The sequence below is a fragment of the Lagenorhynchus albirostris genome, chromosome 18 (assembly GCF_949774975.1).
Source record: "Lagenorhynchus albirostris chromosome 18, mLagAlb1.1, whole genome shotgun sequence".
Lineage (NCBI taxonomy): Eukaryota > Metazoa > Chordata > Mammalia > Artiodactyla > Delphinidae > Lagenorhynchus > Lagenorhynchus albirostris.
In genome coordinates, this window is record NC_083112.1 from 5,683,921 (window position 1) to 5,700,833 (window position 16,913).

A 16,913-nucleotide genomic window follows, 5' to 3' on the forward strand; every position below is an offset into this window, starting at 1 on the left:
ACTGGACAGCGTGGACGTAGAACATACGCATCATCTCAGAAAGTCCTATTAGTGCTGCTCTCCAGAGAGATCAGTGTCTTTGTAAAAGCTGTCATAAGTAACCTCACCTGCAGCCCGGTCCTGTGCTGTGTGGCCCAGACACCTGTTCCAGAAGGCACATGTGTGAGGGTCCCTATGCTTCTTTCTCCTCCTGTGTCTTCATACTCCAGGGAATCCTTGAGCATAGGTCTGAAATGATCTTGGCTTAAGAGAAGCCCACTGTGGACTGCAGTCACAACAGTCTAAGATGGGTCTAACATCGGGGATTCCAGGGGATGGACAACCATAACCCTTATTATAAGTTATTCAAGAGAACAGATGCTAGGAAGTCTCTTTTGAAATTTTTTTCTATGATGTTCTAGAAGCAATTAGAGCTTATTGATCCTTTTCAGTCTCTTTTAGCTTCCAGCTGTTCCTTCTGATCTTTCTGTGTAACCCTGGATGATCCAGTTTCTTTTTGGACTAGCCCTGTGGTATGGAATTGAGGGATGGAGGATGGGGCTGCCCACCTGTGCTTTGTTACGCTGGCATAAGTGTCCTGCTGGTGACAGAGCACTGGAAGCCAGTGGTTACCTGGTTCCTTTTAATAATCAAATAAGTTGATTTCTCTTTTAAATAAAAATATTTGTTTCATATATTTTCACAGCAGTGATTTCTAGCTGTAGCTTACAATACCTAGGATGTCTTAAATAATCTCAAGTTATAATTTTCCTTTTTTAAAAAAGTGAGAGTAAAGGATATAAATATACTAAATTGGCCATAAGTTAATAATTATTGAAACTGGGTAATGGGTTCATGAGGATTCATCATATAATTCTCTTTCCTTCTACAAATGTTACGAAATGTTCCTTAATAAAAAATGAATAAACAAAAAGGTCATACTTCCATACTAACCAATAACTAAAATATACAGAGTAGTAAACTGTGTATCATGCACTTTTGAACTGATTGATATGAATTAATTCACCTAATTCTCCCAATAACCCTATAAATTAGGTACCATTATTAGCTCCGTTTTAGAGATGTCAAAACTGAGGCTTGAAGATGTAAAGTAACTTGCCAAAAGTCACATAGCTTATACATAGTTAGTATACATATACTATACATAGTTAGATACAAATATGTCAGTAATTACAGATGAATAGCCAAGACATAGATTATCCACATGAGTTTATAACTGTTCCTTTATTCAACAAAAGAATGCCTACTATATGTCAGATGCTGAAGACGCTTCTGAATAAGATGAACAAAATTCCCCGTCTTCTGGAGCTTCCACCCATTATAATGGGGAAGACTTAATAAACATATAAACAAGTAAGATGTTTGCAGATAGTGATAAGTCCTATGGAGAAAATGAGGTCGAATTATAAGCAGAGAGTGAAAGATTAGGAGGCTGCTTTGATGAGAATGGTTAGGAGGACATGGCTTACCTATCAGAATAAATAGTAAGAGATGATTGATAATCATTGTATTCTGACAGGTGGCCTTTTGAAACGTGTAATATTTTTCTGCCTTAGTTACAATGATAGAAGAAATTGATTCAGTCTTTTCTGATGTGTGTTAGTGCATGAAGATTTCTCAGAAATAAATATACCATGACAGGTGGTAAATGAGGTCACAGAGCAGGAGACAGCTTCCTAAAAAGCTGAGGCTTATTTAACGTATCAAAATGGAAGACCTAGTTTTAGTTTCAAAACCTATTTTTGAAGAGCAATGGAAAAATTTCCCCATCTACAATCACCCCCATTTCACCCCTCCAAAAATATTTGTAACAATCTTTTCATCTCCCACTATTGTAAAGAGGGTTTGAGAATGGAAATATGGTAAGTCTAACTCTACCCAGCTTTCCTTTCTCATTTTCATAATAGTAAAACATTTAGAGAAAGAGACATTTTTACAGTTTTTTCCATTGGCTCTTAAAGTTTTCCAGAGAAAAGAAATATAACTACTAAGCTTTAAAAATGAACTCGACTTGCATGAAAAAATTTTTTCCGAAGTTGTGCACACTAACATGCTGGCGGCAGCAGTGCCCGTGTGCTTGGGGGTTGTGTTGTTTTGTGAATTGCGTGGTTGGCATTCAAGTGATCCTTCTCTATTTTGGTTAGATATTTGTTGACTGACCAAAACAGGATGCGAAGTGTAAATGACATCATGCCCATGATTGGTGCTCGATTTTATACTCAATTGGATGCTGCTCAAATGAGAAATGATGTCATAGAGGAAGACCTTGCAAAGGTAAAGTGTGTAGTTAAAGGAGTGTGTACACACCTGCATCTGTGTGTATCAATAGATATAAAACAGAGTAATTACTGTGCTGAATATAGTACACAGCTGGCTAAGATTGTTTGCAGATATTTTTGTCCAAACTTAGTGTTCCGTATTTTGATTTCTTAGGTCCTCTGGGCATTTGCTTTGTTCTCTTTTGTTTGCGGCTTTGCTACAGTCATGAGACACAATCTTGATTTTTTTTTTCAATGTGAATTACTTTAATAATTCTTAAAAATGGACAGCTGTAGGGGGCAAGGAATAAATCACAAGCTTGTGATTACCATACACACACTACTATATATATATATAAGATAGATAACCAACAGGGACCTACTGTATAGCCAGGGAACTCTGCTCCATATTCTGTGATAACCTGTATGAGAAAAGAATCTGAAAAAGAGTGAATATATGTGTATGTATAACTGAATCACTTTGCTGTGCACCTGAAACTATCACAACATTGTAAATCAATTACAATCCAATAAAATTTTTAAAAAAGAAAGAAAAAAATGGACAGCTGCATAATCTTCTTGAGTATTACTATTGAATGAAATGGACATGTTGTATTCAAAAGTATAACCAGAAGGTGGGGATATTAAGATTTATTGTTTAAAGGTAATATTGGTACAGGATACCAGTTTTGTAAACTTTTGCTTTTATATTCAGTTAGCTGGAACATTAATATTCTCTCTCTTTTTAAAATGTTTTATAGGAGGTTCAAAATGGAAGACTGTTTAGGCTTCTAGCAAAATTGGGAACAATCAATGAGAGGCCGGAGTAAGGATTTACAGTATTTTACAATGTGTTTTCAATCAAGGGCACTATTTGGCGTAACAAGAATGAGTATACCTTATTCTTACTGGTTTTATCTGGAAAAAGAAAAATTCTCATGTAAAGTGACCGTAAGCCTATTGTTAGCCATTAGGGTGTGGTTTTTTAACCACAGCGTACGTTGTGGTTGTCCTTAGGGATTTCACACACACACACATGCGAACAGAAAATACACTGTGTTAGAAATCTCTGTTGTGGTTTGCGTACGAGGGTGCATTTTCTGCCTGTCAGTACTGCCTCTTCCCTGTCTCCTTTCTGAAGCCTGTTCAGTTCAGGTTACCTTGGTCAGATTAGATACTTCAGATGTTTCTAGCCGTTCTTCTGCTAAAGTGCATTATTTATAGCTGTCGTATCAGTGACATTGGAATAGCATCACCATCTTACATTATTTGCTGTTTAGTTCTGCCTTGTTTGTAAGTTAACCATACGTTCAAGAAAGAAGCAAGTTTGGTGTTTGTGCGTTACACCTGTCCAAGACAGGTAGAACAGTAGTGCAGCTGTTGAGACTGTAGTATAAGTTGCATTTCAGGATTGTTACCTCTGTTAATAGAGATAGGTGACAGGTAAATATCATTGCTTGGGAGAATGTTTTGACCACAAAATTTAAGTTCCCTTAGCTTTCTTCAAAGTTAAAAGATTCAATTAGCATTTTCCCTGATGATTTTTCTGAATGAAGAGAACATGACTATATGTTGAACCATTTAAAAAAGACTTTTAGCTGCTGCTTTCTGGCATTTATCTCTTTTATTTAAAGAAGTATAATGCTTAGAGTGCTGTTCCTTGATTTTTCCTTCAGTGTTTAAATTTTTCTTCAATTTGTAACTCAGCTAATGACTTTGTCCTGTGGAAGATGAGGCTTTCTCTCTCACACCCCCTTCCCTTAACTAAGTACACACACATTGTACCGCTTAACCCATGAATTTTGAGATAAATCTTTATTCAGTGTTGGCATTGTTAGAACAAGGTAAATATTGTTCGTAGCTGCCTTGCATAGTAAATCATGACCGTATTTCCTTTCTTTTGTATTTTGTTTTTAGATTTTTGTTTTCCTGATGTTAATTATTGTCTTATATAGAAAACTAAACAAGTGAAAAAATATTTACCACTAGTTCATTCCAGACTCTCTGCCAGAGTTCTAAAATACCTTTCCATATGGTCAAAAATAGGTAACCTGTCAGTTCCCTTTTTTCCCTCCCCTTAGAGAAATTGCACCTGGAGCCTCTGCCCTTTACTCTCTGGGCTCCTTGGCTTCAGGCCTGCTCACACTCTCACTTTAGAACCTGAGCTTCCCTGTGCTGTTCTCATTGTCTCTCCCTTTGTGTTGCTTGCCCTGTTTCTTGCTTTTTTCCTTGGTTTATTCTTTTGATTTAATGAAGCACAGCCTTCAGTAGCTTCCTGAGAAAGGTGAGTTTTTTGAGTCTTTGAAAGTCTGAAAATATCTTTATTCTACTTTTATACTTTATTGATAGTATGATTGGGCATATAATTCCAGATTGTCCTCAGAAAATTCTTTTTATTAATTAAATCTTTTGAATAGATTTTATATGAACCAATTTATTAAAAAGTAGAAAAGGGTTTGCAGTGAAAAATAAAAAATCTCTCTTTCATACCTGACACCCCCAGTCTCCCCAGTTCCTCCCACCAGTCTTTTATTAGTCTCTTGCACATATTTCCCGAGTTACAACTGTATATTCTTATCACCCCTGTCCCCCCACTTCTAAATATCTACAAATTGTAAACCATGTTTAGTGTTCTGTTTGTTGCTCTTCTCTCATAACAATATATTTTGGAAATCTTTCTCTTTAGATGTGTTTAGTGTATGCTCAACACTATTGTCAATAGTTAACAAATATGACCTAACTTAATCCTCCTAACAGCCTTGTGGTGCTGGGTACTGTTAGTATTCCCTTTTAACCCAGAAGCTGAGGCATGGAGAGGTTAAAAACCTTGTTCAAGGTCACATATGAGTCAGGATTCGAATCCAGACAGAATGGTGGTCCCAGAGTCCATGCTGTTAACCACTGTGCTGTGCTTCCTCATAATTTATGGCCATGTAATAGTCCGTCCTGTAGGTACACTGTAATTTATTTCTCCAGTTCCTTATTGATGGGCATTTGAGTTGTTTTCAGCCTCTTGCTAGTATAAGCAATTCTGCAGGAACTGACCTACACATACTTAATTTAGTGTGTGCACAAATACGAGTTCGACTGTGATCGTTAGGTCAGCACCCGTTGTAATTTGTGACTGTAATGATGGCCCTTAGACGGGTTTACCAGGCACAGTGCATGAGAGTCTTTCACCAACAACACTTCTTTCAAAATTTCGATTTTTGGGGCTTCCCTGGTGGCGCAGTGGTTGAGAGTCCGCCTGCTGATGCAGGGGACATGGGTTCGTGCCCCGATCCGGGAAGATCCCACATGCCACGGAGTGGCTGGGCCCGTGATCTATGGCCGCTGGGCCTGCGCATCCAGAGCCTGTGCTCCGCAACGGGAGAGGCCACAACAGTGAGAGGCGCGCGTACCGCGAAAAAAAAAAAAAAATTTCAATTTTTGACAACCTGATAGATGAGAAATTAAATCTCAGTGCAGGTGTTTTTGGTATTTACTCATAATGAGCATGTTGCCTATCTTTTTGATTCATTTATATTTCCTTTTCTGTCTCTCCAGATCCTTTGCGCATTTTTGTTTTCAGTTGGATTGTCTGTCATCTTGATGTACAGGAGCCAGAGAGATTTACCCTTTGTGATCATTTTCTTTGAAGTTTGTCATTTTTCTTTTGACTGCTTAATCTTTTCACATGTAGGCATTTTTATGGTAGTCTAACTGATCAAACTTCTTTTGTACTTTTGGATTTTGAGTCATAGTAAGAAAGTTAGAAGGCATTTCTACTCTAAGATTGTGAAGGGATAATCTTGTAGTTCCTTCTAGAACACTTAAGGTTTCAATTTTTTCCTGTTAAAGTTTTTTATATATTCAGAATTTATATAGGATGTAAGGTACGAATCCAACTCCCCCCACCCCCAGACGACTACCCAGTGGTCCAGAAGCTGTTTATGGACTAGTCTAGCTTTTTCCACTGGTTTATTAAGGCAGCACCTCTTTCACACCATCATGATTGACATTTTAAAATCTAGTAGTGTTAGCTCTTTCTTATCTCCATTTTATTGTTTTTTGTTGTTTTCCTAAAACTTAAATTATCTGTATAAATTCTAGAATCAGCTTGTTTAGTTAAAAAAATTTTTTTAAACCTGATGGTATATTTATTAAGTTTATTAGTAAACCTAAGGAGCATTTGTGTTTTTAGATGTGGAGTTATCTTAACCAAGATAATGACATGTCGTTGTATTGCCGATGTCTGCTTTAGTGTTCTTCAGTGTTTACATTGTTCTTCATATAGTTATAGCACACTAAGTTTGTTCTTAGGTATTTTTTCTTGTTGCTATTATAAATGGGAATTTCCCCCCATTCTGTCTTCGTAGACTCCTTGTTATCGTTGTATGTGAAAATGATTGATTCCTATAAATTTTGAACCTTGGTACATTAGTGTTTGGGTAGTTTTTCAGTAAATTCTTTTGGGTTTCCCAGGCATATAATTGTGTCTTCACATAATGACAGTATATTTCCTCCCTTCTAATTTCTATACTTTTGATTTCTCTTGAGTGATTGTGTTAGCTAGTACCTCTAGTACGTAGTTAAGTAATAGTAATGATAGTTTTCTTTCAGAATTTGAAGCGTCGCTCCATTGTCTTTTCCAGACAGACTCAAAGCCATTTTCTTTCCAAATCCTTCTCCACTCTCCATGCTTTTAGGATTTTTTTTTTTTTTTAAATCACTGATGTGCAGAAATTCACAACGATGTGCTGTGGTGTGTGTGGGTTTTTGATTCATTCTGGTGAATCAACAGGTGGGCATTTTAATCTTGGGAATTTATGTCTTTGAGTTCTCGGAAGTTGTCTTATTGTTTCTTTGAAAACTTTGCTTCTCTCTTTCTGGAACTCCCATTGCTTAGCTCTTAGGCCTTTGCAATTGATTTTCTAATATTCTCTTCTATTTTCTATATTGTATCTTTTTGTTTTACTTTCTAGGCAATAATCTCAACTTAATTTTGCCTAAAATTAAAGGGTTTTTTCCTAATCCTTTGAATTTTTGAATTTCTGCTATCATTTTTTAAATTTTCAACAACTTTCTGCTTTCTGCTTTCTAAATGTTTCTGTCTTATAGCATTTAATTCCTTTTCTCTGAGACTGTCAATTATAGATTTTTAGTGAGTGGGTTTTTTAAATTTATTTAACTTTTATTCTGTTCCCTGCAATATCTCATAGAAAAAAGAACAGTTTGCTTTGTTTTGTTTTATTCTGCAAAGGATTTCTGATCCTTGGCTGTTCATTCATATTGAAAATGACATCCTTAAAAGCTGGGGGAAGTTCCTTGTGGAGGCAGGGATTATATAATAGACTGTGTGATAAAGCAGCGTGATGTTGTTACGTATGGTTTTTGTTTGTTGTTGGTAGACTTCCAAATGTCAGTATTTCCCTTGGGTAGGTCAGCTTCTGCAGAAAAGAATCTTCCACCTTCCGTTTGTTGTATGAACCCAGATACATGACTGTGGTGGGCTTACCCCTCCTTGTTCTCAGAATGCAGATCTAATTTTTAAATGTGATCTAAGGCTGCATGGTCTGACCTCTCCCTTTTTATCCTTGCTTCAAATGTGTTTCTTTCCTTTTACTGTCCTCCTCGCCTCTAGTGCTGTCTTTGCCTGGCTTTTCACCCCTCCTTGTCCTTACTCTGTACCCCTCCAGTTCTGCTCCCTCTCTTCTCTTCTCTTTTCTCCCCCAACCCCATCCAGCTACACTGACCTTTCCTAAGTTTCTTAAGTGCTCCTTGCTCTGTCCTTTGCAAAACCTCATACCTCTGACTAAGGGGCACTCTTCCTTTGGGAAGAGCATCCACTCCTTCCCTAGAAAGCCTTCCTTGCTTTCCCAGGTGAATTCATGTTTCTGTTCTATACCATATCCCTTCTTCTTAATAGCATTCTCTAAATAAGCAATTACTATTTGAATGTCTGTTTTCCCCACTAGCCTGTAAGTTCCATGGGTCACTGAAAACTTAGCAGTGATCATCTGGTCAGTTTTCCAGTTCTTAGCAGCTCACTTTCACATCATCACATGATGGTAGGAAACCAGAATCTACCCCCTTTTTGCTCCATAAGCATTTCCCTGTTTTATGCTCCCAGTAAAGCAGAACACCTGTCTGACCACCTCTCTCTACCGTATGACCTAAGGGTGGAGGAGGAAAAGGATAATCTCTTTCAACCTATTTCTAAAGATATCTGAAGACATTTGCTTTCTTCCCCATTTTATCTAATGGTAGGGCCCTAAAGAAGGAAGTGATTATAAAATAGGAGTGTGTAAGGGGGGTGATTGCCTTGAGAAGTGGCAAGTGGTATTCATATACTTTCATGTTCAGTGAGATTAGTTTTTAAAAATCGATGGGCAATCTGGACATAAAATTTGATTAAAAAAAACTACCCACAAACCCTACTTTCTGATTTATTGTAGAAAACAATAAAATTCAACTAGTTCTGAGTCTGAAGTATAAACATATAGCCCTGTGGTATACAGCATGAGTTACTGAGGTGAAATATTACCTTCCCCCAGGTTTCAGAAGGATCCTACCTGGTCGGAGACTGGAGACCGTTATCTGTTGAAACTCTTTAGGGATCATCTTTTTCATCAGGTGACAGAAGCGGGCGCTCCTTGGATTGACCTCAGTCATATCATTTCTTGTCTTAACAAGGTAATTTGTATCTGGGCTTCTAAGATCACAGTGCTGTTATCTACAATTTATAGAGCTGCATCTCCTACAAATACTAAGAGACTTAAGAAATTAAGATGTAGTCTGCTATGGTATACAAGACATTTTATTAATAATTATTAGGTGTACCTACTTAATAACAATTTGTAGAATGGGAGGGTTTTTTTTTTAGATGTTGGGGGTAGGAGTTTATTAATTTATTTATTTTGGCTGTGTTGGGTCTTCGTTTCTGTGCGCGGGCCTTCTCCAGTTGCGGCAAGCGGGGGCCACTCTTCATCGCGGTGCGCGGGCCTCTCACTATCACGGCCTCTTGTTGCGGAGCACGGGCTCCAGACGCGCAGGCTCAGCGGCCATGGCTCACGGGCCCAGCCGCTCCGCGGCATGTGGGATCCTCCCAGACCAGGGCTCGAACCCGTGTCCCCTGCATTGGCAGACAGATTCTCAGCCACTGCGCCACCAGGGCAGCCCAGGGAGGATTTTTTTAACGCCTACATGAATAATTTAGGACTTCTTCGTTGTGGCTCCTGGTGTGATAATGTCACAGGAGGGCTGCCCCCCGCGCCCCGCCCCACTCTCTTTTATTTACCAAGTGTAGTTTGTTATAACAAACAAAGCAGTAGTTTGTGTTTGAATATTTTTTAAAAGTTGAATTCCTTTCTTCTCAGTCATTGTGAGTCCCGCGTGTCCTTAGTTCATGTGCTCTCAGCTGTGGGTGTTAATCAAGTGTTAATAATAGTGAAAACGCAGTACTGGGCATATCGCTAGACCCAGCTGTGATAAATGGAGAATTAGCAGTGATTAGATGAAGTAAGCAGGTAGAGATGTATCGTAATTTTGAGAGGTGAGCTCTGTGTTTTTGAAAGGGCCAGGAGAGGTGCGATTTATGGAGGGAGGGAGGAGTGCCTTTTCCTTACGAATTACTTGGAATTACAGAGAGAATGGGTCCCCAGAAGCATAGCCTAGCCTTTGTGTGTAGGGTTATATCTAAATCCGGGGTTGGCAGACTGGCCTGTGAGCCAAATCCTTGTGCCTCTTTTTGTACAGCCTACAAGCTAAGAATAGTTTTTACATTTTTAAAGGATCGTAAAAACAAAACCAGCTAAGAAGAGTATGAGACAGAGGCTTGTGTTGATATATGGCCCTGAAATTTAGAACACTTACTATCTGGCCCTTTATAGAAAACATTTGCTGACCCCTGGTCTAAACTGTCCCTAAATTACAAGGACTAGAGGAGAAAATACCTACGGTGGCACATGATTTAGAGCTGTTGGCGTACAGGTAAAACACGGTGGTGTTTTATTTTTAAGCACTACTTCGCCGTGTTTGAATCTCCTTAAAACTCTCTAATTTAGAGAGTATTGTCAATAAGACAGAACAAGACTATGTTATCATTGAGCTAACCTGGTACAATTTGTATATTCATTTGCCCTTTTCCCTTAAGGGGAAAACATTTTTCGTAAGAGCAACGAGCGGAGAATAATTCTACCAGATTTTAGAAAACAGTATCCATAGTATCAAAGCACCAGTAATTAAAAATATGTAGAACTAGAATAAACACTGACAGGTGGATCCTGTGGAAATAAGCCATGGACGGACACCTTAAATGAAGATTATTTAATGAATATTAGGATAACTGAAAATTCTGTTTCATTTCATAAAATAGGAGTAAATAAAATTTATCCCAAATCTGAATATGTGACAATTTTTTAAGCTTGGAAAGCGTATAATAAATTAAGAGAGATGGATGGCCATGTTGATGATATAAAAATTAAATTTTTGGGCTTCCCTGGTGGCGCAATGGTTTGGAGTCCGCCTGCCGATGCAGGGGACGCGGGTTCGTGCCCTGGTCCGGGAAGATCCCACGTGCTGCGGAGCGGCTGGGCCCGTGAGCCATGGCCGCTGGGCCTGCACGTCCGGAGCCTGTGCTCCGCAACGGGAGAGGCCGCAGCGGTGAGAGGCCCGCGTACTGCAAAAAGAAAAAAAAAAAAAAATTAAATTTTTACATAGATTATTTTGGTGGAAATGATGACAGAAATTAGATGGTAAAATGATTTGAAAGGTTGTGCCTTCAGAATTAGTTTTAAACGTATTTTAATGAATTATTGAAAAAAGAAGGAAATATGTACATTGAAAACTAACAAAAGTAAAGTGAAAATCCTAACGAAAAGTTATTAGATGGACTCAGGATTCATACTTATGTTTTATAAAGACCTCATTAAAATATTATTGCCAAATCCTGATAGATAAGGATTTGATAAAGATTATATACCGGCATTCACACAGGTGGAAATAACAAAAGTAAATGTATGAAAACATTTGGTAACATTAATGAAAAATGTAAATTAAAATAGCAAGGCACTCACTTGATATGGAGTTACTGGTAAACTGGTACAACTCATAAATCCGTGGTGGTCTGTGTCCATTGGGAAGCAATTTGGCTGTATGTATTAAGCTATAAAATTACCCATACTTGTTGATTCAGTATTTATACTTTTAAGTGTTTCTCCTAGAGAAGTAATTCTACAGAAGAAAAAAATTAGCCAAATATGTTCATTGCACTGTAGTTCACGATACCAAGGAGTTGGAAGATATTGGGGGAGTAATTGAATTATGGAGTATCAACTGGATGGAATATAATATACACAAATGTTAAACGTGACAGATAGATGAATTGGGAGATTAGGATTGACATATTCACACTACCATGCGTAAACTAGATAGCTAATGAGAGCCTGCTGCATAGCACAGGGAGCTCAGCTCGGTGCTGAGACGACCTAGAGGGGTGGGATTGGGGGTGGGAGGGAGGTCCAAGAGGGAGGGGATGTGGGGATATATGTATACATAAAGCTGATTCACTTTGTTGTACAGCAGAAACTAACACAACATTGTAAAGCAACTATACTCCAATAAAAATAATAAAGTTTTAAAATAAGATAGGCAGCAACATAGGGCAATGTTTCTTTAATTTTTTAAAAAATGACTTTTGCATGTGTTTTATTTTTTGGCCACGCCACGCTGCATGTGGGATCTTAATACCCCACCCAGGGGTCGAACCCACGCCCCCTGCAGTGGGAGTGCAGAGTCTTAACCACTGGACCACCGGGGAAGCCCCTAGGGCAATGTTCTGTGTTGAGCGGGGGCTTCTCATTGCGGTGGCTTCTCTTGTTGCGGAGCACAGGCTCCAGGCGCACGGGCTTCGGTAGCTGTGGCTCGCGGGCCCTAGGCACGCAGGCTCAGTAGTTGTGGTGCACGGACTTAGTTGCTCTGCGGCACGTGGGATCGTCCCGGACCAGGGCTCGAACCCGTGTCCCCTGCACTGGCAGGCGGATTCTCATCCACTGTGCCACCAGGGAAGCCCCTGGGACAATGTTTTTTAAAAACGCATCTGAGTTGAAAAGTGTGTGCATAGTGATTAGTGATGTAAAATATTTATGAATATCTAGAGGGGAATGTGACAACGTTTTAAAAAATATTTCATATATCACTGTTGCAAGTGTTGCCCTAAAATAGGCTTGAACTTCATATGCTGTGTTTCTGTTTCAGTTAGATGCTGGTGTGCCAGAAAAGATAAGCCTCACTTCCAGGGATGAGAAGAGCGTGCTTGTGGTGACTTACGGCGACTTAAAGCGGTGCTTTGAAAATACTTTTCAAGAACTGATTGCAGCTGCCAATGGTCAGTTGTAGTATTTGCTTAAAAAAACAACAGGCAGGATATGGCCGAGGAGCTTATTAACCAATAGCAAATTGCACTACAGCTGAACTGTTCTCATCATCTCATTTCGCGTTTGGGAAACAAGCAGAAGATGAGCAGAGCTGCTTGCACTTGGGTCAGGTGCACTGTTACTTGAAAGGAAGAATGTTTCACTTATCCTTGAGCTGTGGCTGCCGGTGGGCCACACCTGTGAAGAGTTTATTTTAGATTAAGGAGCACCGTTAGGGGAATGATGTTCCAGCTTTTGTTTTTTCCACTTGTATATGCACTAATTTTAATTTTTTAAAGACTTTTTTCTGATCTTTGAACTTTTGCCACATTGTATACTTATTAAGGGAAACGATTTGCAAGGAGGTTTTTGGGAAACAATGCTGGGCAGCATTTTTGTCACTGAGGGTTGCAGAATTTGCTCTTTTGGGGATGGGTTGCCCTGAATAACATAGGGGACCAGGTAAATGATTTCATGGAAGTACCGTATAGTGCATAATTCTTGTAAGAGTATTGTATGCAAGCTCTGTATGCCACCCACTGTTAGTTCAGCTTGAGATTTTTTTTGTGTGTTTTTTGTTTTGTTTTTAAGAACACACAAAAATTTCAGTGACTTGTTGGGTGTGAATTCCCCTATTAGTTGATTTAAGTCCTTTCTGAATGAGGGTTAGACAAACAGGAACTGAAGGAGCACACAGAGCTCTTTGCTCCAAATTCAACCAGAGCCTTTTTTTTAAAAGGCGTTTCCCTGCTAATCAGATACATTTACATTTATGCCATTTTTTTAACAGAAAAAAATTAAGAAATTGTGTTAAAGGCCTGAAGTTCAGGAGTATATTGCTTTAGGTTTTTTCCAGTTTGCTTTTTTGTATAAAGTTCTGTTCTTTGAACCACAGCTTTATTATGGTACTTTACACTGGATACAGATACAGAGACACTGTTCAGAAGACGAACTAAACACAGCGGTGGTCTGGCATCAGGAGCTTTCTGAAGTTTTACAGCCTGAATCTGGAGGGAAAACAATCTGCTGTGCCTTTGCAGTCACTGCTTAGCCCAAAGTAATAGTGCTTTTGATAATAACTATGTGGGATATTCCTGAATAAGTCAGTCTCAAAAGTCTGGAATTTTCCTCCTCTTAACTTTCTTAACATTTGGACGTGCAGTTGTCGCCAAACTTGGGTATTCATGGAATTTCTAGTTAATGAAATACCTATACTTTGATACTGAAGACTGCCAAATACATAGGAATTTTCTTTCATAAAAAACAGTAATGAAGACTCTATCTCCTTTCCCAGCACTGAATGTTTTGCTAGCACTGGGTGCTCATCATGCAACTATGAAGAAAATGTGGAAACTCAAAAGGTCAGGAAAGACTTCCAAGCACTTGCAACTGATGTTACAGTCTTCAATTTTAATAACTATACATATTTGTAGTTTTCAGAGAAGTTTTTAATATTTCTCTGTCCACTTTTTATAAGCTTTAAAATGATTTTCTCTGCCTTGAGATTTGCATCAAGAAAAAGCACCTCTTCACCCAAAATCTTTGAAGACTAGAGACACGCTTTACATGTTTTAACAAGTGTGTTTGAGTCCACGTCTGGTAGCATCAGTTGTTGAGTTAAAAAGAAAATCAGTTATTGCATTTGATCAGGATGGATTTTAAAAGAACATAATGCTCAATATTCAAAGGATAATTAACATTTGCCACCATAATGTTCTTTTTTTATGTAAAAGGAACAGGAACTTGGAGACATTAACATGCAAAAGTCTTTTATCATTATTAGCTCATGTATTTGACAAAGAGCAGCTGTCTTTTTATATGTTTTTTGACAAATCATATTGTAATTCTTTTGTACAAAAAAGAACTACTTGTATTCTAGAAGAAATATGAAATGCTTAATTTATAAGCGGGCTGGAGATTTTTTCCAATATTGTTTTCTTTGAAAATGAAAGGGGATCATCTATTTTAGTTTCAGGGTCTGGGAACTTTTTGAAAATTTAATTTGTGGACCAGTGTTTTGCAAAAGCTAAGGAAGGGCAGGGGTAAAATAGGGCTTGATTTTCTCATTCTGCGTAGACCAGCAAACTTCCCTCTGCGAGGCCGGTTCAAATCACAACCCCAAGAGTGTTTGCATCATAAATGCTAGCTTGCTTCAGCCCCTAGTAACCTCAGGACTTGGTTTGAATAAAAAGGTAGACAGCTGATATGTTTTCATGAGTAAATATTGTCAGCCAGAAAACAGTTGGTGTCAGGTAATACGTTATTTTTTTTAAGCTTTGTTTTATATTTATTTTTCATTTAGTTTTTATTGGGAATGGTTTTCAATAGAACTCTTAGTTCTGCTTAGGTGTTTTTTGGGGGAGCCCTCTTTTCCATAGTGTAATTCCATTTAACAGGTTGTCTGAAAGTTAGTCTTTTTAATTCATAGGAAGATTTTAATATCTGAAAGTACTCAAATTAAGGATATAAACTTGCACACCTTCCTGTTATGACAGATACAAGCACAGAACGGACAACCCTTGAAATCATGTAACGTTGGTCATTTCAGTTTTTTGTTACCTATTTTAAAATCTGTTAATGTATTTACTTCATTGTAAATATTTTTGAGGGTACCTTTGTATTTTGCTTTTGGCCTTGGTTCTGTAATTTGGATGTCAACAACTTCCCTGAAAAGCACCAGTATGTTAAGTTCTAATGTCATGATCCCAATATGGGTTATTCATCTTTAATCCTGTTTTCAGTCTCTACGTGTACAGCAGTATTTTTAATAAAGAATTACAGAGAGAAGATGGTCCTTTTTTTTTTTTTTTTTTTTTTTTTGCTACCAGTTCATTTAACAAGATGATGTTTGTTTTATGATTGGTACTTAAAAGGCCAAACGTTTCATATGTGTTTTGGAGGAATTTTTGGTCTTTGGATAAAATGGTGGCAGATTTATTTGTTAATTTACCAAATATCTGTTAAATGCCTAACTTGGATCTGTTCTAGGCACCAAAAATGCAGATAAGTATTTTAAGTACTTGTTCTTTACAAAATGTGTAGTTACACCCAAACATTTCTAAATAGTACATGGCATACCGTGTAGTTTAGGAGAGAGGACCTACTTACATGAAAGGAATGACATCTGCTAGTCTTTGATTCAGATGCGGTTAATTTACCATATAGGTGAAGGTTCCTCTCCCCCCATCCCCCCAGAAACATCATTCCGAATAGAAGGGTAGAGAAGGAAAATATGACAAAATGGTAATATTTGTTGAAACTAGGTACTCATTCATTAAATACAGGCCTACCTCAGACATTGTGGGTTCAGTTCCAGACCACTGCAATAAAGTGAGTCACATGAAGTTTTTGGTTTCCCGGTGCGTACAAAAGTTATGTTTACACTGTACTGCAGTCTGTTAGGTGTGCAACAGCATTATGTCTAAAAAAAATGTATATACCTTAATTTAAAAGTACTGCCATCATGTGAGCCTTCAGCAAGTTGTAGTCTTGCAATAGTAAGTAACATCAGAGGTTCCTGATCACTGTAACAAATATAGTAATAATGAAAAAGTTTGAAATACTAAGAGAATTACCAAAACGTGACGCAGAGCCCTGAAGTGGGTGAGCAGTTGCTGTTGGAAAAACGGTGCCTTTAGACCTTCCTCGATGCAGGGATGCCGCAGACCTTCAGTCTGTAGAAAAAGCAGCATCTGTGAGGTCTGCCTGTATTTATTGAATGCCTGTTATATGTCAGGCATTGTTCTAGGAACCAACAGCACTCTGACCACAACAGACAAATATTTCTGCTCTTAGAGAGCTTTCATCCTATCAGGGAAAAGGAGTATATAGTAGTTAAGAGGTAATAATGGTTATGGAAAGAAAATAAAGTAGGGTAAAGGGCGTGGATAAGGTTGCCAGATTTAGCAAATTAAAATAGACAACACAAAATTGAATTTGAATTTCAGATAAACAGTGGATAATTTTTTTTTTTAGCATGAGTGCGTCTCAAGTATTGCATGGGACACAGGATCATTGGTTTATCTGAAATTCAGATTTAATTAGCCATCCTGTGTTTCATCTTGCAACTCTAGGTGTGGGGAGTTTGGTGGTGATGGTAGAATTTCAGATGGGACGATCTGGGTAAGTAGGTCTCCCTGAGACGGTTGTGTTTGAGCAAAGACTTGAAGAGAAGGAGCCAGGCATTGCAGATGTCTGAGGGAAAAGAATTCCAGGCCGGGGAACGTGCCGGGAGCGTCTGAGGCAGGGCAAGTAGGCTCCC

The 16,913-nt window shown here is 38.3% G+C and overlaps 1 protein-coding gene across 6 annotated transcripts in view; it reads left to right on the forward strand.

Annotated features, from left to right (window-relative positions):
- PAN3 (poly(A) specific ribonuclease subunit PAN3) overlaps positions 1-15,450 on the forward strand; it is a 117,844-nt gene extending 102,394 nt beyond the window's left edge. For 5 of the 6 annotated variants that reach the window (XM_060128680.1, XM_060128675.1, XM_060128676.1 and 2 more), the window contains 5 exons: positions 2,145-2,274; positions 3,020-3,084; positions 8,795-8,933; positions 12,495-12,624; positions 13,947-15,450. In XM_060128680.1, the coding sequence (XP_059984663.1) occupies positions 2,145-2,274; positions 3,020-3,084; positions 8,795-8,933; positions 12,495-12,624; positions 13,947-14,104 (622 nt within the window). In that variant the 3' untranslated portion in view covers positions 14,105-15,450. Of the gene's footprint in view, positions 1-2,144; positions 2,275-3,019; positions 3,085-8,794; positions 8,934-12,494; positions 13,437-13,946 lie in introns of those variants that run through there. The other variant, XM_060128677.1, reaches the window with a different exon arrangement.
- The last annotated feature ends 1,463 nt before the right edge of the window (positions 15,451-16,913 follow it).